General features: G+C 48.0%; 1 protein-coding gene and 1 pseudogene across 1 annotated transcript in view; both read right to left on the reverse strand.

Annotated features, from left to right (window-relative positions):
• The window catches only part of TMEM178B (transmembrane protein 178B), a 312,133-nt gene that overhangs the window by 23,624 nt on the left and 268,021 nt on the right, over positions 1-20,488 (reverse strand). Inside the window, exon 3 of the mRNA XM_041002210.1 lies at positions 2,964-3,101. Within this exon, the coding sequence (XP_040858144.1) occupies positions 2,964-3,101 (138 nt within the window). The remainder of the gene's footprint in view (positions 1-2,963; positions 3,102-20,488) is intronic.
• On the reverse strand, positions 12,445-18,692 carry LOC121170974 (annotated as a pseudogene).

Raw genomic sequence — 20,488 nt, forward strand, 5'->3', positions numbered from 1 at the left:
CAATTCTCCCACTTTAATGTTGGCTTTGATGGTTCCATCTACCGTCAGTGGAAGCTCCATTTTTCAATTGTATCTTTCTCAGGTTCTCTGCCTTCTCCTCTTCCACCTGATCACTGCACCCAGCCCTGGTCAGCTCTGTACAAGATAATAGTTGCCTGGTGGTCCCTACTAGCTTGTCTTAGAGCTGATGAAACTGCTTGGGCACCTCTCTGTACCCAGTTATAAAATCCTGCAAGCCCTATACTGACAGCAAAGGCAGCGGGGTCTTTTGGTCCTACCTTGCAGAAAATAGCTGTGATTTGAATGAATGATTGCTTTGTCATGTTCAGAAGTAGTTGTCACAGGTGATCGACACTCCAAGTTCAATTGGTCAACCAAGTTCAATTGGTCAACCCCAGAAGATTGATCTCAAGACAGCAAGGATTGGTTAGGCTCTGGGTAGGGTGATGTTGAAGTGTCTCTTGAATACAGGGGACTCTGGAAGTCAAGGTGTCATTTCTGGGTTGGCACCTCAACCCTCAGGTTAGTTTAACTCCCTCTGCTGAGCAGGGACAGGGGAAAGAGCTTCCATTCTAAACTAAGCTCACAGGTCAGCAGGTGGCAGCTGCCCTGGGCTTCCGGACTCCCATGACTGTGTCCAGCCCAGGCTTCGTCTTCCCCAAAAAAGGATCCCAAATCAAGGCATCAACAGGGACTGGCTTCTGTTGGTACCTGGTCTGAGAGCATCCACAAGTCAAGGAAGCTACCAGCAGAAAAAGAAGGCTCCGTGGTCAAGTTCATCTCCAAGACCAGGAAAAATGAGAGGTGGGAAGAACTTTAAAGTTCATCTGTTCCATTGGTTCTCCCCTCTGGCTGCATGTAAAGATTATTTGAAAGTCTTATGGTGGAAAACCATTACCTGGGCAAAGGGTGAACAAAGCTCCCTCCCATTCACCATGCAGGGAAGAGCCTCAGGTTCCCATGTAAACTAAGTCTTTCAGATTATTTTCCCCTGAGCCCCAAGGGTCTAACAGGTGCCTCAGCAGTCAGAAGCTGGGGCTCCAGGTACCTCCTCTCACTGTCTACCCCTTCACCTCTGGGAGCCTGTGTACTCCAGGTTTCAGATGGGTGTTACATATTACCCCATTGAAACCCCCTTCCCTGGTGACTGCAACGATGGGCCTAGCCACTGCCACTCAATTCTGGCCTGTCTGGCACAGTGGTACATTGCTGGGCTGGAGAGGGTGAAGAGGCCAATCACACTCGCTTTTCTTCTGGAAGCCAATTCAAGCAGTCCGGAGGGAAGTCTGCAAAGAGTTGAAAGGTCCCGAAGCCTCAGCGCCCGGGCGTGAAGACTGATGTAGGAGAGAATGTGCCCAGGAGTCACAGATGCCAGCACAAGGGTGGAGATGAAAGGAAGAGGCCCAGGAGGAAGGCTTGCCAGATTCTTGTTCAGCCTGAAGCCTGTTTGCTCAGCTTTTCCTGCCTTCCTGGGAGACTCTCCGGAGCCTTAGGAAAGCCTTGCTGGAGCGGGGCTGGTCTTTGTACTTCCAGGAGTCTTAGAGAGAGCCCACAGTACAAACGAGCTGTTTCACTTTTATCTTTTCACAATCTGCGGTTCACATAAGCACTGGGACTCCAAGGGGAAACAGAAAGGATTCCACCGCTGAAATAGAGCGTGAGATCATTCGGCTGGTCTGCTGGCTGGCTTCACTGAAGGCCACAGGGTAGCACAGGGAAGCCAGGATGGTCTGGCCAGCCTCCAGCCCTGTCTGCATAGGAGACCTGGAGAGGTGTGGGGACAGCCAGGGAGAATCTCCACATTCCCATCCCTCCCCCAGAACCTGTGTTCCAACTACAAGTGTGAGGCCCCTAAGGCTGCATCTCTGGCAAGGGATGATCTTGACTTCCGGGGAGGCAGAGCTTGGTGGGTGGGGACAGGTGCATGCTTCTTGCGGGACCCACACTAGTTTCAGGAACAGAAAGGCAGTGCTTCTAGGGAACAGGGCAAGCCTTCAAGCATGAGGCCAAGCCCTATGGTCTCTTCCCATCCCACCTGCCAGAACTTGCTGGCGCACCCAGAGGATCAAGCTTCCCCTTTGCCTAACCTGCCCTGTAGACCAAAAATCAGCAGAGCCCCACTATGCCACCTCTTACCTCTGCTCAGAAGCCCAGGACCTAGACTCTCACAAAAGGGGCCAGAGATGGGGTATGCAGTCCAACTGACATTGGATACTTCGGATTCCCTTTGCCCAAGTTCACATCCCCCTCCACCCCACTCACCAACATTAATTCATGTATTTATTTTCCTCTAAGGACCAGACTGGTATAGACACAGTCCCATGGTGCCCCTGGGTCTGGACTGAGGCTTAAGCCAGGAGACTGAAAAGCATATTTCAGCTCTAGTGGGCAAACAGGAGGCATCAGTGGATCTGTTCCTGTCCTGCTCTGGACTTATCCTGACATGCAAACCCTGTAAAGGGGCCCTGTATTGGTTCCCTGGCCACGGCAGGAATAGAGTGCCGCAGGTAGGAGGAGTCCTGTCCCACTAGCTCTGCTTTGGTTTTGGAATGCCTTATTTGACACAAGAGAGGCATTAAGGTCTCTAAGTCAGGGTGAAGAATAGATTTTTAGAGGGGCCATAGCCCAGAGAGCGTTGCCTTCTTGCACCCCAAAGCACATACACATAAAATGCCTGATCACCATCTGTGTATATGATCTCTATCTGCCATAATGGAATCTCATCATCCTTTTGACAAGGGTCTCTCTTCCTTACCAGTCAGATCCATCCCCTCCAGACTACTCCAGGTCTGTATCCCCAATAGTTGCACAGTAGCAAGTAGCTAAGATGGCATTTGAGAAAGAGTCCAGCCAAGCCATGGCCCATTTACTGTGGTCTCTCGTCATTCTCATAAAATCCCAACAACAATGGCCTTTGCCTGCGTCCCCATCTCACCCCATGCCCTGCCAACCTGGGGTCTTACCTCCCATGAGGAAGAGAAGCCCTGCCACATACTGCATAAGGCCTCGGTCCCAGCAGCAGCCCAGCACACCGATGATCCAGCCGAAGAGGATGATGGCCACCGCCATGCCCATGAAGCCAGCCGTCATTCTGCGCAGGTCTGTGGGGAAGCAGGCAGGCAGCAGTCAGCATCAGAGCCTGGGTGTCAGGGCAGAGAGGGGAGAGGAGGGTGTGGCAGGGGCAAGAAGCAACCTGCCCAGCTCAGACAGGCTGACACAACCAAGGGTCCTGGGGAGAGATGGAGAGAGCCTCCAATAGACTCTGTCCCCATGCGCATAAACACAGGACAGCTGGACTCCCATGGCCATGAGAGATCATTGGGATGCAGTTCTCATCTCTCTATCATCACTTTGGCCCAGGCATGGTGCTGTTCTTCTCATGCAACTAATGCGACCTGCTGAGATAGATCTGTCCTTATCCCTACTTGCAAATGGAATGGTTTGCTCAAAGACACACAGCTATTAAGTGGAAGAATAGGAACTCAATTTCTAACCACTGCACCTGCCTGACACTCCCTTCTTTCCTTCTAGCCAGGGTATTCTGGTCTCAGTGGTTGAGTGTGGGGAGATGGCTGCTGGCTGGGGGCAGTGTTGGTTTTCTGTGCCTCTTTGCATGGTGATGGGGGGGGCTGCAGGGTTGGGGAGCCACACTTTCTGCTCTCAGGTGAGCCCCCCAGAGCACACCCCTTTCTCAGTTACCCGTGAGCCTCTCCACCTTGCCATCAGGCCCTTCCCTTGCTCTGCGCCTCCCTGACTGGCAGACAAAGCTGCAGCGGTTCAGGAAGGAAGGAATTGTCTGGAAAGGCAGTATTTTTAGCAGGAGGGAGAGGGCAGAGCTGCTCTCACGTCTCCGTCAGCCACTCAGCATCTTGCTGGGCACGGCTTCCTGCCTAGTTCCCATCCCTGCCCTCAGCACCCAGAAGCAGCCAGAATTCTCTCACATGCCCCACCCTGCCCCCATTTCCTAGCCCCACCCCATCTTCTCAGGGCACACTTTTCTCACCCTGTACTCCTTTTGCAGGTCTCGGCCTTCCTCCTGGGGAATATCCCACCCAGCCACACCGTCCATCCTTCTATCCTGCCCAGTGCCATGGGCAGCTCCCAGGTGTCTTTCCACCTGCTTACAGCAGAGCCTGTTGAGTGCCAGCCCAAACAGCATCCAACATCTAAGCATCAGTCTGACCTCTCCCCAGGGGTCCATGCCCCACTGGGGACTTACATGGCAGCCTGGAGGACTCCAGGGGCATTGTCCTTTCGGCAGGAAGGAGTGGAGATTGAGGGTGGAGGATCCCCAAAACATAGCACTTGGGTATCCCAGGAGAGCATAGCTGCCATTGCCGTCACTCCATTCTCACCCCTGCGGAATGGATCGCCCATGGAAACTGCACAGCTCCAAGTCCCTGGGCTCCTTTCTCTTTCTCTGGCCACCCTCCCTGATGGGAACCACGCATAACACACAAATGTATTAGGGGCACCATTTGCCTTGGAACCCCGTCTGCCACAGTATCTGGTCCTTTATTCTTATCCTGATTTTGAAGGTCAAACACCAGCAGCCACTGCACTGGCCAGAGAGCAGGCAAGGACACAGGGCACAGGTGGAGGAAGGGCCTGCAGAGGAAGGCATAGCAGTTGAGAGGTAGAGTGTGGCATGCTGGTGTCCATGTCTTCCATTACGTGTGTGTCCCAGCCACACTGAAGCCACTCTTACCATAGTCCCTTCCGGGGATGGCCAAGGACACCTAATTGTCATGCAGCACTACACAGACTGCTCCCGTCCCCAAATGGATCAGATGAAACTTTGTGGTGAAAGCGGCGTCTGATTACAATACCAGCTCGTGAGCCACGCTTCCTGCACAGTCAGCCACAGGCAGCTCAGGATCCGGGAAGAATCCCTTATGACTCCCCTCCCCCTCCAGGGGCCAGTGCCACTTTTTGTTGACGCACCTATGGCTGTCCTGCTGCCCTCTCCCTAGACTTCTCTCCACTGCCACCAGCTGTCATGTCTTCGCTCCTTCATCGCGGCAAGGGACTCAAGTGGAGGAGGCATGATTCACCTCCTTTGTGGAGACAAGTTCCCCTGGGCCTAGGTATCCAGATGGAGTATTTCCTGGAAGTGGGATACGCTTTGCACCTGATGCTTCTTCTTTCCACTGTCTTCCAGGACAAGGAGGTGGTGGAAAGCAGAAAAAGAGACCCGTTTAGGGCCCAGCGCAGAGACCTGGCGGCTGAAGTCCTCGCCTTACATGTGCCAGAATCCCATGTGGGTGCTGGAGTGTGTCCTGGCAGCTCTGCTTCCCATCCAGCACTCTGCTTGTGGCCTGGGAAGGCAACTGAGGATGGCCCAAGGCCTTGGGACCCTGTACCTACATGGGAAACCCAGAGGAGTCTCCTGGCTCCTGGCTTCAGATTGGCTCAGTTCTGGCTGTTGCTGCCATTTGGGGAGTGAGTCAGCAGACAGAAGATCTTTTGATCTTTCTCTCCTCCTCTCTGTATTTCTGACTTTCCAATGAAATAAATAAACCTTTAAAACAAACAAAGACCAGCTTATTTTCAACGTCAAGGGGCATTTCCCTTTAGGGGTCTGCCCTTCCCTTTGGAGTGCATGGAGCATTTCTAGGAGCAATCGGGTCCTCCTCGGGCAGGCAGCAGGCAACCCTGGTGAGCCTCCCCTGTGGCTGGGCTGACTCTCAGGAATAGGTCTGCACTTCCCCTGCCTGGCTCTGTAGGAGCGTGGCAGCCAAACTGCTGCCTGGGGATGCCATGGATAATGGGCCACTAAAGGTGTGTCCACTTCAGCCAAGGTGGGAAAGTGGGCTGGGCAGGAAAATGCAAATCAGAATAGGAGGGACTGTGACAACTGCTTGGAGGATGAGAGCAAGGTGTTTTGAAAACGGGACAAAGGCAGAACAGGAGAGAAGCCAAGGGAATAACCGAATAACTGGGAGCAAGTTCCCAGTTAGACATCAGTCCTTTGGCCCCAGGTGGGCCCAGGTGGGGAGCGGCTGTTGCCCTCTCTTGCGAATTCAGGACACCTGGCTGTCTGCAGAAGGGCTTCGTCCTCAGAGGCTGTGGGTTGTGCTAAGCTGTCATCTGGAAATGGGCATAAGAGCCAGAAGTCCTACTTGTGCAATTTCATTGACCCAGGGGGATTTTCCCATCACCCTGTGCACCTGAATTTGCCTGAGCTGTGAATGAACAGCTGGCTGTTTTGTCTTGAGGCATCTGTGGGAGCTCAGCGAAGCTGCAATAACAAATATCCTAATTTTATAGGTAGGAAGGCAGGGTCCGTGAAAGTTAAGCAGTTGATTGACAGTCTCAAAACCAGTCAACTGGAAGAAGAATGAGTTGCATTATTCAGTTATGTGGGAAAATAATGGTTATAAACCAGACTGAAGCATTTCTTCCTCCCATAATAAAGGCAGCATAATGGCTGAGAGCTTTTTTTTTTAGGAGATAGAAATCTATAGGAAGAGGAGATTAGGAATAGAGACAATGACAACAGTAAAAGGCAGCACTACAGAGCCAATGGACGGTGTAATTAGATTTAGCAAAAACCATGTCCGAAGCCGGCCTCAGTGCAGCCAACAGCCAACCCGTAGAGTGCTCCAGAGGTGTGTGAGGTGGCACCTGCAGGTCACTTCGATTTGTCTTTAATGATTTATTTATTATTTTTGAAAGGAGGAGTTAAAGAAAGACAGAAGGAGTGAGACTGAGATGTTCCATTCGCTGATTCAGTTCCCAAATGGTCACAGAGTTGTGGCTGAGCCAGGCTGAAGCCAGGAGCCTGGGAACTACATTTGGGTCTCCCACATGAGTGCTGGGAACTCAAGCACTCTGGCTAGCTTCCTTTGCTCTCCCAGGTACATTAGCATGGAGATGAATGAGAAGAGGAGTAACTGGGACTTGAACCAGTGGCCACGTACTCACACAGGATGCTGGTGTGGCACCAACAGGTCCCTTTGAGTCAAGCAGTTAAGCAGGGGCGAAGGGAAATGATTTTAGTGGAAGTTATCTGAGAAGGCATCAGATTGCTTGATGATCTTGCCCAGTCCTGGGTGTGTTGAAAGGCAGCAGGCCCAGGTAAAGGCAGGACTGGATGCTGTATCCAAGCACGCTACGATGCCCAGAATCTGCGACTGACTCCGCACGGACTGCCTACTGGTGCTGCACGTGGGAGAGATCCCTAGGCCACTCCTGGGCGGCTTGCTGGAGTTGGTCGCCAAGCTTTGCTCTCTGGCCTGGATGAGGAGAAATGACTTTTTGAGATGCCCATGTAGAACAGAGACTAGAGACACTGTCTCCTGGTCTGGCTCCTAAAAGGCCCCTCGGACCACCCTACAGCAAAATCCCATGTGAACTTGGCATTCACCTACTTCCTCAGGAAGCTCCTCAGTGCCCGACTGGTGAATGTAGCAGACAGGCTAAGCATGGTTGAGGACAACTTTAGGGAGAGAAACTGCAGGGAGAAGAAAAGAGCCCCAATCCTGATTAATGTCCCCGGGGAGCAAATAGCAGGAAGGTGCTGCTTACATGAAATAAGACAGTCCAGGCTAAAAACAATCAACACGATGCCCCGAAATAAGATTAGAGCATCAAAACCCAGGAAATTTATATTATAAATTCAATATTAATTAAGATATTAATGTTTCTATCCTACATTAAGAGAGGCTTAGGCTAATAAAATGCAAAGCAGGATAAAATGATGATGCTGAATAATGAAGTGGAGGAGAGCAAAAGCAAGCAAAGCAAGAGGGAGGGACCAGGGTATCATCTTCTAGCACAAAGCTCCTTGGTGAAGCCCTCCAGAAAATCATCATGCAGGTACTTCAAAAAGTTTGTGGAAAATGCAATTAAAAGATAAATTGATTTTGGTGCAAAAATATTATAATCTATGCATAGTCTTTCTAGAATGAAAGCAAAACACATTTTCCGTGAAATGCTTCAAGGCCCTGATTATCCCATATTTAAACGTAAAGACATTACAATGCATCATTTCCATTGCCTTTAAATCTCCATAGCTTTTTATTTGCACTTCCTTTAGTCTCAACGGCCGTTGCCTATAGAACGTCCCGCATACAGAGGGCTCCACTCCTGCCCATCTGCATTAACCTAAGTGTCAATCTTCTCTGTTGAGGAGTTAAAAACAGCAGTCTGTGGTACTCAGGAGCTTACAAGGCTTGTATTCCCCCCACCATCTCTTCCTGCTTTTTGAGCAAAAAAGAAAAGAGGAAAAAAGAGGAGAAAACCTACTTGGCCTAACTGTGAAGCTTTAGGCGAATGCACAGCTTGTCTAATCCCTTCGGAAAGCACCCGGATGGTGACTCTGATTCCGTAGGCCAAACCTCACAAAGCATCTTAGGTTTGAGTCTATTGTCAACATCCATGGACCCAACATTTAAGAAACTAATTTTTTAAAGTGAGGAAGGTGCATGCTAAACTCCTTTTGAATTCTGTTCAGCAGGTGGAAAGGAGTGGGCGGAGGGAGGTTGATAATGAGACAGAGAGGAGGGAAGGTAAATAGAACCCTTAACCAGAACCAGGAAAAAGCAGTTCTCTTTCATGGAAAAATTTTGATTTTGAAGTTTACACTCGTATTAACATTTAAATTGAAAGGTATTGCTTGCAACCCTACACAGGAAGCCAGGATATGTGCATTTAAATAAACAGTACTTAGAGAAGGAAAATATATATGTGAAAAGGAAAGGAAAATATATAAGTCTTTCTGTTTGCTCTTTAAAGACCTTGCACAAAAAAAAATAATTATTGAACATTTCTTTCTTTTTTAAATTTAAAAACCCCAGAGATGGTGAGGGTAAGCATGCCTTGGCCTTTGCAGGGAGGGTGCAAGGGGCACGTGGTAGTAACGGCCCCAGCATAGGAACTTGGCTTGCTGTTCTGCAGCCAGAAGCCAGCACGGCCGTGGTCCTCTGCGGCTTTACACACACAGCTCTGCATGAAGCTGTTTTATCGGAAGCTCTCCCTTGCAGGGGATGAGCACATAGCCCTGGCTACCTGTGGGTAAGATCAGGAGCTGCCCTAGAAGCCGGATATTCATCCACGACTTGATAGATCCGTCTCTATCTGGAGGGTGGGTCCAAGGAGTGAGGACAGGTTCTAGGGGTCAGTCAGCCTGGGGAGTATGGAGCGCAAGAACAGGATCAGCTTTGAGTGTTCCAGCCCAGGGTCAACTCATCGGCTCAAAGGACAGGGAGTATGCCGAGATAAAGCACTGCCAGGAAACTGTCTCAAAGGGGAAAGGGGAGGTTCTGATTCTGGGGAACCATCTAGAGAGGCAACAGTTGGGGATACAAGCACCAACTCTGGGGAGCGGCTGCCCATGTTCTAATCCTGGCTTGGAACACACTGCTGCATAGACTGGAGCAAATGGGTCCAAGAATTGGATCTCAATCCCCGTATCTCTAAGTGGAGATGATGACAGTGCTGAAAGACTCAAGAAGAGGATTCAAGAAATTAACACACATGCGGAAGCTGCTTGGCCCTGGCACAGTGCTGGGCTACAACTCAAGTTGCTCCTTCTTTTCACCCACCACATCCCTTGCACTTCAGCAGCCACATAACCAGATGGGGCGTGTCTGGTTCCTAGACAAAGCAGCTTGTCCCTTTGCCTTTCAGGGAGCCAGACGGGCCATGGTGCAGCCTTGACTTTTTCATTTGTCACTGTGGAGCTGGATGTATTCTACAGTGTCAAGGCCACCTATCCTCTGAGGACCACAACAGCTGGAGGCTGCTGTAGCTAATGGCAGAGGTGCCCATGGCTCTCCAGACTTGCTAACATTACGTGGCTCCAGCAGGAAGAGACACGGAGCAGGACTGACGCCCTGGCAGGAGGGCTTCTGTGACATTGTTTTGAAAAAGCAGACACAGTGAAGGTCTGGCCCATGACTTTCTTCTAGTGTGCAAGTTGGGTGAATGCTGACACGGAGTTACACTCAATCATTTCTACTAGAAAATACAACAATGTTTGGGTTTCCATGACAAAAGTGCCCGATGAGGAACTTCGATCACTGACCAGGGCCTCACAGCAGCCCAACATCTCTCCGCAAGCACCCGGATCCCAGCTATCACAAGCTGCAGGGCCCCCCTCCTGGTCTACAACACTGTGCTCTGTGCCCACATGGCAGTCCTAAGGTTCCTTCTGCGAAGTCGAAGTGTCTTGTCACCCTTAATGTGCTGCCTTAAAAAGTCAGTGACTGTGGGGAGCTTACATGGTTCTTGAGCAGACACCTGCATCTAGTCCTCAGGGCTTCTGTGGCACTGGGTTGATACCACTACTGAAGAACCTAGATGTTTTCTGCTTTTGTGATTCTGCCTTACTTGCTTGGTTGGGGGCTGTGTGAACGCCAGGTCTGACAGTCTAAGTGATACCCGGCAGCCGCTCCCCAGAGGTGGCGCTTGTATCCCCAACTGTTGCCTCTCTAGATGGTTCCCCAGAATCAGAATCCCCTGGCAGGTCACGTAGGCAGACCACTCCTCAGGAAGCAGGTGTTAGATAAGACCCACTGCCCCAGAGCTCATCAGTTTGTACGTTTGAAAGTTGCTTGCTTCAAACCCACCAATAGAAGCTTGCCAACTTGCTCTTTTTGAAAGGTAACAGTTAAAGTGACCAATCATGACTGTGTAATTATTAGCTTGAAATGTATAAGAATCCTGTGCTGTTGAACCTCGTGCCCTCTTTTTTCTGCACTGTTGTTCCTGCTGCATGGCTGCAGCAACCCACCCCTCCAGCCCCCCAGCCTTTATGCGTTAACACCGACTTCAGACTGGATGATTTTCTGGGGATTTCAAAATCCGGCACAACACTACCACAGCTTAGTATAATTATTTTGTCTGTGTCTCTCCCCCTCCAATAAATTGGAGCTTGTTCAAGGTTGCATTTGTCTGGCTTATTCTATCTTCCCCAGTCTGTTGTCTGACATAAACAGGTTTTCAACAAATATTTGCTAAAGAAGATCTCGACCCCCTTCTGCTAGAATACGAAAACTGTGTGCACAATGGGATAACGCAGGGCCAAGAGAGTGCACGTTTGCAATTCAGCCCCCTCCAGGGACTCCAAGGCCATCTCGACAGGAAGCTGGGGGTTCTCTCCTCTATATTTTTTAAGGTCAGAATTGAGAAGCACTTAGCAATTCAACATAGCTGTTTATTAATACAAAAAAAGACATCTGCTGGGTCTGCATTCCAGAATCGAGTTTGTTGCCCTGCAGGCTACGGAAGCAATGACACTGTACCTTCTCTCCCCTCAAGTTCAGAAGAGATAGTAGGGGGAGGTGCTGTAGAAAAAAGAACTTGTTTTTTTGGGTCAGGAGACTGGTTCCTGGCTTCTTCCTCTTCAGGGCTACCTCCGGATTAGAGGGCCACCATAAATAGGAATATTATGTGAAGCTGCCATATCCTAATCACATCCATTGTCAAAACAATGGAAGGCAAATTGCAAAATTCGTACTTGCCTGATGAAAGCTAGGTCAGCAGCTATAGTGCCTGAAGAGAAGAAAGACTAGGGGAAAATATAAAACCCAAAGGCAGAGTTCCAAACCAAAAAAAAAAAAAAAATCTGAGCATGCTTCCCTTCTCCCTGCTGCCCAGCCGTCAGCAGAAACCACAGAAGGGCACGATGAGAAGGAAATGCAGCTCATCCAACCAGATGCACCCGGGCAGACCCAGCTTGGCTGGCTGTCTCCCTGCTCATGAAAAGCTGAATTGTTGCGATCCGTCTCTCCACCCAAGAGACGCTGCCAGTTCTCAGCTGTCCTGAGCGCAAAGAGGAAAAACATCGGAGATTATGGGGCAAGAATGTGCTACTGGAAAGTCACCACAAAGCAACCAGAAGACAGAGCTTCTAGATACCCAGGTACCTAGCAGGACACTACACAGATCAGGACAAATGTAGCAGGTGCTGGAGAACTGGTTGATGGCAAAGACTTAGGGGGGAAAAAAGTAGCTAATGGGCAGATAAATAGGAATTCACATGGAGTGGCCATTGACTCTGTCCAGGCAATTTCCATAAGAGGTCAATTCATCCTTCCGATGGCTCTGTAAGACAGATGTATTTTTCTCACTTTGGAAATCCAGACAAGGCAATTTCAGTTGCTCAAGGTCACATGGCCCTCAAAGGCAGCTGTGGGCAGGGTCTTGGTCTGCCTGTGCCCTTTCCCGTCCCTCGGTGTATTCCATATTCCACACCAACTCAAACCCCAGAAGAGAACTTCACAGTCAATGAAATGTAATGACATAGTACTCAGCTATTAAAATTATTCTTTGGGAGAATTTTAATGACATGGGAAAAGTTCATAATAGAATATTAAATGAAATGTAACATACAGGTTTTATATAACTCCTATACTGCATATATATCTGGGTGCTTTGAAAAATTTGAGAAAAATGGAAATAAAGACAGGTATAGTTTGGTGTGGCATTGGCCAACTGTTACCTACCAGTAGCTTTTTTGAAATAAACTATCAAGTCTGCCCTTTAATTCTTCTTTTTAATGCCAGAAAAGATAACGTTGGTTCTAGGGATGCATTTCTTAGGATTCTTAAAATATTTCATCAGGATGTTCTTTCACCAGGTGATGCCTCTGTTCTTACTGGTATAAGAGAACCCAAGCGCCTGATTTGTATTCTATTTAATCAGACCATGGAGATTTGGCCCTATCTTGAGCTTGTCTTGCTTTTCCAAATGGGCACTGGGCACATTTCTGAACAAAACTCTTTCCTTTCTCAACATTCTGTTGTCACTTATGACCACAAAGATCCCTCCTGGAAAACTATACATCCTGCTCCGACGAAGGCCTATGGTAATTTTCTTAGCTTCAAATTCCCTTTCAGCTACTAAGATTACCATGAACAAAGCACAGCAATTCCTGTTTGAATAATGTACACGCAACAACAATATGAAACAACCAAAATAGTGAACTTGAGGCTAGATGATCATTTTTGAGAGGTGGTTCTCAGCCTACTGGTTGGAATATATTATACAGGGCACTCAAATTGTCTTAACTCTCACAGCTGAGGAGGGATGAAAAACCCCCTTTTCTCCGTAGTCTAAAACTGTGGTGCCCAATAGGATGGCCATTAGCCACATACAGATCCTGGACAAGTGAAATGGCTATTGAGCACTTATATCAGGATATACTGTAAGTGTAAAACGAGCACCAGATGTTAGATTGAGCATAAACTTTTACATAATATCTCATAATCATTTACACTGATTACATGTGACAGTGTTTTGGATAATAATGGATTAAATAAATATATCATGTATTTCTGTGGGACAATTTTGCTCCAAACAGATGTATTGACCTTGTGTAGACCTTGCTAGGAGGGGACCCAACCTCACTGTGCAGCTTGCACTGTGCTCCCACTTTCGTTTTATATCCAAGAGACCAGGAACATGGGGAGGTAGTGGAGAATGCAGGTGTCTCAACGTCTCTCAAGTGTCAGTGAGCTGTGCACCACCCCCCAACCACCTGAACCCACTTGGGAGATTCTGCAAGCCCATCACCAGCACCACCAGCTCAAGCCAAGAAAAGGGGTCTAGAGAGAACCACCTGCAGTGCTGCCTGTGGACACTATGGCATTCACAGAACACAAGGGATGGTCTCTACCTGTCATCTGAACAATAAGGCAGGAAGATAGTTGCAGCTGCTTGTGACAGCAGAGCCAAGACAAAGCTATGCCTGTGGAGTCTGGCTGGGGGAAGGATCCTGAGCTCTTTCTGTGGGTCAAGTAGATGCCAATGGGGACTCAAGTGCCTTGGAAACTATCTGTCTCAGAGATGACTCCAACAGAAAGCTCTCTAGGCAGGAGGTAACACCCAAAAAGGGAGTAGAATCAGGTTGCCCAGAAGGTGCCCTGGTCACCTCAGTAGATAAAGGTGCATGACCAGTCTTGCAACACATTTCCAAAGGAGTCATTCAAGTGTCCTTCAAGGCTCTGCTATCTGAGGCAGCACTGGGGAAAATTCGGTTCCCTGGGCCACTTCCTGGGGCTCTCTTCTTCCTCTCCCCTACAAGAACCAAAAGCCTAGGGCTACTAGAAAGAATTGCTAACCTGGAAGAGTAGAGTAAACAGATTTCTTCACTTACTCAGGTCCCAAGGACAAGCTGGGTACAGGAGAAAACTCAAATTAGACACAAAACTAAAGTTCTAACATTAGAACAGACTTGAATTTCAATACCTACACACGAAAGCTTACGCATTATCTAACAAATGTTTCAAAAATCTGTGAGATGTTCCATTGATGCCATCCAGGGACATAGAAGGAAGTTTGACAGAAATGTTATAAGATAAAGCCTGTTCCATAAATTGGTGATAGATGACCATATACAAGTCCTATCTGTGATTAGAATGATAGTATTGGCAATCATGCTAATAAGGGTAGCATTTTTATGTACCAGGCAATTTCTACAACATCATCATATTTAATCTTCCTTCCTTTCATCAGTGGGATACTATTGACATGATTAAGGAACTTGCCAGCAGCTTAGAAGCAACAGATTGGAGTTGAGAGACCTGGTCTGGCTCCAAGCCCCACGCATTTAAGAACTGTGCTCTTAAGCTTTCTGGGATCATTGATCCAGTTAGATCTACCAAAGCCCTTTGTGCACTGTAAAGAGCTACCACAAATGCAGTGATCCTTCATGTTGACTGCCAGGCTACAGATCAGGGGGACGATCACAATGGAGCCTGTAATTGTTATCAAGATCGTCCCAATTGGTGCAGTTAGCAGTTCAAGGAGTACCAGACTTTGCAAACAACATGAGAAATTCCACACTGAGATATTTTTTCTTTAAAATCAGTAATTCTGGGAAATTCTGTGTTCTGATTTTGTGGCTTGACAGTGCAAGGACCTAAAGAGTAAGCCTTGGGCCTGGTCCTGTGCCACGGCATGTGAAGTCACAGCCTATGACACCAGCTTTGCTTTTGGGCCTGGGCTTCAATTCCAGCTGCTCCATTTCTGATCCAGCTCCCTGTGTATGCTCCTGGGAAAGCAGAGGAAGATACCCTAAGTCCTTGCGACCCTACACCCATGTGAAAGACCTGAGTGAAATTCTAGGCTCTTGGTTTGAGCCCAGTCCAGTCTTGGTCTTTGTGGCCATTTGAGCAATGAACCAGTGAATGGAAGATATCACTCTGTCACTCCCTTGCTTTCTGTAATCTGCCCATCAAAGAAATATGTACATTTTATTAAAAGAGAGAATGTGTACTTATTACATTAGGGGAGCATCTCCTCATTACAATAATTAGCGACTTAGAGCCACATAACAGATCTCAGTGATCTGTCAGAATGAAGAAGGATTTGTGAACCAGCTACTCTTTCCTCCAAGGACTAAATGCATGCTGCAATTTCCCACTGCAGTGCCTGAGAGAAGAGAATGGCGACTCTATTCGAGTAAAAGGTCTCAGATGAGAAATTCATTTGGTCGGTCACCCACCTGGAACTTGGCTGTCCTTGGAGCTTAAGTCTCCTGCAGAAGGCCACGTTGAACCAGAGAGGGAGTGTAAACAGGGGAGAGACCCTTAGAGAGGTTTGCCTTCTCTAGAAGGGTGTCCATGCTGTAGACTGGAGGGCTGATAGAGAAAGTCTAGAGGCAAGATCAGCTCTTGGGGTGAGCACGATGATAACGTGTACAATAGCAGAGGTCAAGAATGAGAGGCTGAATGCAGGAGATAGTGGAACAGGTGAATTATCAGCTGAACCCCTTCAGGGTTCAGTGATCAAGTGTGGGAGGGATGAGGCAGGGGGAAGGGCCTTGGATGATCCCCCAGTTTCTGGCATATATAACAGAGTTATCCTTGACCAAGATACAGAGCAAGAGCAAGCACAGAAGGTTGTTCTATCTGGTTCAGTTATATTTTTTAGAGGGAGGGATGGAAGGAAGAATGGATGAAGAGGAAGATGTCAAGTTCAGTTTGTCAAGTGCCTGATGCTCATCTAATTAGGGTGCCCATTGTGGCTCTGGGTGTATGAGTGCTTGGGCAAGATTTGAACTGGGAGTATGGATCTTTGAAGTACACAGTTGAAGCTGTGGAAATGTGTACCTATACTCCCTGAGATGGTACATGAAGCAAGAAATAAAGGACCATAGACAGAATTTAAATACGAACATGTAAGGGCTGAGATGCAAAGGAGAAAATGAATGGCTGGCTCAGACAGGTAGGCTTAGACTTCAGGAGAGGGAAAGAAGACAAGACTGTGCCGATGGCCACTGATGCTGAGCTCAGCTGAGACATGAAGCCATGAGACCTTCAGCAGACACTCGCTGAGCACCAAGCTTGTGCCAGGCATTGGGGTAGCAGCAGGAAACACAGTGCCCACCACAGTGTGCTTTCTGGCTGCATGGGGCTCCGCATCGTTACAGCCAGGAGACTGTCCTGCAACTTGGGCAAGGGCACTTTCACTGCAAGTCCACTTCACTGCTCAATGGGAGGTAAGGAACCAATGTGTTTGACAAATACTATGCATTCCAGAGTCCTCCTGGAGAGAAAAAAAGAGGAACTGGATCGACAGCTAAAGGCAGATAAAGGAGGACTTAAAAAAAAAAAAAACCTTTGTGGGGCCCTGAATGATAGCCTTGTAGCTTAAGTCCTCACCTTGTATGTGCCAGGACCCAATGTGGGTACCGGTATGTGTCCCGGCTACCCTACTTCCCATCCAGCTCCCTGCTTATGGCCTGGGAAAGCAGTTGAGGACAGCCCAAAGCTCTGGGACCCTGCGCCCATGTGGGAGACCCAGAGGAGGCTCCAGGCTCCTAGCTTTGCATCAGCTCAGCTCCAGCCATTGAAATCATTGAGGTGACTGAGGGAATGAACCAGCAGATGGAAGATCTTTCCCTCCATCTCTCCTTCTCTCTGTAAATCTGAGTTTCCAATAAAAATTAGATAATAAATAAATCTTTTTTAAAAAGCCCCCAGCATACATTTATGCAAATAAGAGGTAAATCTGCCAATTCAGGAAACCTATCCTTCGCATGCTGGAATCTTATTCAAGTCAACACAACGGAGCCTCCTGTAAACCCAGAGAAGCCCCACCCAGGTCCATTCGGAGCGGATGGCAGAGCTGACTAATGAAAGTCAGAGGGTGGCACAGAGTAAGTGCAAATAGGAGTGTTCAGAAGGTAGGACTCAGACGCAGTCACACAAAGCTGAAGGCACACCGACATGCACATTTGCGGCAAGGACCTTGTTTAAGAGAAAGGAGGAAACAATGCATGGTAGAGATGGGGCGTGAGGAGGTTATGGGTGAGAGACAGCCTTCTTTTTTTCCCACTCAGCTCAGTTCAGCTCCCGCTCCCCTCTGACCCTCTGTGGAGCTCCTCTACCCAGAACCACCCAGTCTGTAGGGAACACGCATCAGGAAGCATCCCTGCAGGCCAGCCCTCCCACTCGGCGCATGCCCATTCACTCACTGACCCACACATTGGTGCGTTTGCTAAGCTTCATCTCTCTCCAGCTATTATTCTACACAGTGGAGCCTGAGAGAAGGGAGACACCAGCCCTTTCCTGAGAAGCCGGCTTGTCTGGAAAGCCTTGGGGTTCCCTTGCACATCCCCTCCAATTGTTTGGCAGTGTCTCGTGCTGTCATTCATTTGCTGGGAAGATTAGGGCTGTCCTCATTCCTTGGCCATGTCTCTCTCAACATCTAATCCATAGCAGAAGCTTTACATCTCTGTAGGTTAATGAGACACATCTACCCCACTCAGTAAGAACCAGCATAAGCAAGAGGCCACAGTGTCATAGTCAGTTAGCAAAGAAGAGAGCAGCAGACACCGAGCATGCACTCATGTGCCAGGCTCGGTCGACATACACGGTGCACTTCCACCCAGGCAATGAGAAAGGCTGTCCTGTTTGTTTTGTTGGGAACGGATGCTGACTGGCTCTCCTTGAATGCTTCTAAATGTTTTTCATTTTCTGTGGTTTGCTTGAGGTGTCTCACATCATGAAACCTTTTCATGCTTCGTGTGTAGTCAGTCACTTTGGAGTTTCGCTGGTGTTTTGCTTTTGGGTCTTTTGTTAAGTAAATGCTTGTTATGTACTTCATGTCAGGTTCTGCAAGAGACAAGCATGCCCACCCCTTTGGCCCTGTGTGCGCCAGTCTCTCTCTCTCCATCTTCCATGTTGTGTTTGTTTGGTGGTAGATTATCGAAGCCTGCTCCAGCAACGTGCTCACTAACAAGGCCAAGGTCATTGGCAGATACGTAAAAAATCCAGAACAAAAAGGGGAAAAAAATTTTTTTTCTGTCCTCCCAAAGGAGTTGGTGTGTTTGACTGAACTAAATGGATTGTGGGTTTTAAAAAAACAAATCATGATAGCTGAAATATTTAAGGCAAGGTGTTTATATACTGATTTTAGCCTCTTCTGTTCTCCCAGGTGATTTCTAAAAGAGCAATAGGCAAGTTGCTTATTTGAGACTAGCTCATGGCATGTTTGCACGTCTTGCAATGGTACATCCAGCAGCCCTGAACTATTGCCACGTTCAAGATGGCTTTCTACGCTCTGGAGACACTATCCTTGCACTGGAGAGGAAAAGGGGGTTCATGACCTTGGCTAGAGTAGAACTGGATACACAGAGATAGGAAGGTCCCTGAACTCTGAGTGCACTTCATAAATCTGTGTACCTCCCAGTGGTGGTAGTTGGGTGCGATGGAGAAGGCCAAGTACAGGCCACTCATTGTCCTGCCTGCTCAGAAGGCGTGAATGTCAAGACTCTGGACCTAGAAGGAAGCTGCAACACGGCTCCTTTTGGCTCTAGGAACTTATTTCCCGCCAAAGAATTTCAAGAGAGTATTCTCTTCATGGAAAGGTCATAGTTTAATTTTATCTAAATTCACAATATTCAAGTGTACTTCAGCTGCATTCAAATATATTCATAATATTTCTAAAACAGAACTAAGTTTCTATGAATTAGATATCTCCTAAATCTTTATCTTTTTTGTTGTTGTTTGTTTGTTTTATTTATTTTACTGGAAAGTCAGATTTACAGGGAGAAGAAGAGACAAAGATCTTCTACCCACTGGTTCACTCCCCAAGTGATCGCAATGATTGGAGCTGAGCCGATCCAAAGCCAGGAGTCAGCTTCTTCCAGGTCTCCCATGCAGGTACAGGGTCCTAAGGCTTTCCCAGGCCATAAGCGGGGCTGCTGGGACATGAACTGGTGCCTAAGTAGGATCCTGACACTTGCAAGGCAAGCATTTAGCCACTGAGCCTTTGCATAGGGTCTATGCAGTACAGATTTTCTCTTGGGCTTCTGTTCCATGTTTCTCAGGACTTTCTAGACATGCTCATTTTTGTTTTCTGCTTGTGCCTCTAACTCTGAGCTTCTAAAATCCAATTCTTCATCTTTACTTCACAACTGCTCATCTTTTACCAATGCTGATGTCATTGTTGTCTTGATGTATCACACCTCCCCAGTTTCAGTGGCATTTCCAGCCCTGTCCTTCCTGGTCTCATTTCTCATCAGCTGCCAAGTTCACCTCCATTGTATGTAAGGTAAGGACACTTCCTCCATCCCTGGAGGTGCTGCCCCTGTACCATTCAGTGCAGCCAAATGGGTCCGAGCCTCAGGTGTAGGGTCAGCACCTAGCTTCATCACGTTCTGCCCTGTGACTTGGGGCAAGCCTTTACTTTGTCATGTTTAGGCACAGGTGGTGAAAATGGGTGTCTGACTTTTAGGAGGTGTTCAGCTAACACCAGTTCACTTCTCTTTGCTGATTTGCCTCCCAGAGTCCATCGGTCCAGGCCTCTCTGCTCCTTCCCATTGGAGCCTCTGTCTTCCAAAGCAAAACCCATCCTCTCGCCTCCAGTGCTCAAATGTCCTGGGCTCCCCCTGCCAGAGGAATAGTTCCCATCAAAGGCTGAGGCTTTAGGTCCTGAATCCTTATTGGCAACACAATGTCCTCACTCTCCCTGGCTGACCCTCCTCCGGCAGGCTTGCTTTCCCCCTTTTCTGATCTCTGCTTACCCTGAAAGGAAGACACTTATGCCATGAACATGTCCTGTTCACCCAGCCGATGTCCAATACTGAATCCTTCAAAAAGCTACATTAACCTTCTTACAATACAAAAATGACTGATTTAATGTGATCTTTGGCAATAGACCACACCATAAAATTTACTCAACTTTCAGCACTCTGCAGAGAGCATTTGTCAGAGTTAGAGAATGTTGGAGTTGAGGAGATACCATCACTAAGTACAAACTGATAGTAGCTTGGTGCATTGTAGGGTATGTGCGTGCAGACAGAGATGGTACAGACAGACATGGCTCAAAGCTTGACACAAGCTTTCTAAATGCAACTCTTTCCACATAGTTAATTCATTTGCAAAATAAATTACTTGCAGATATTCTCTATTGATGTATTAATTTCCAAATGCTATTGGCTACCCAACCATGTCCATTTGTGTAAAAAGCATATTACAGAGATTAAAAACTTGATTGTGAAAACTCCAAACCACCTAAGCTATTCCATCAA

Source organism: Ochotona curzoniae, unplaced genomic scaffold (genome assembly GCF_017591425.1).
Source record: "Ochotona curzoniae isolate NIBS_2020 unplaced genomic scaffold, NIBS_Ocur_1.0 scaffold_2476, whole genome shotgun sequence".
Classification (NCBI taxonomy): Eukaryota; Metazoa; Chordata; class Mammalia; order Lagomorpha; family Ochotonidae; genus Ochotona; species Ochotona curzoniae.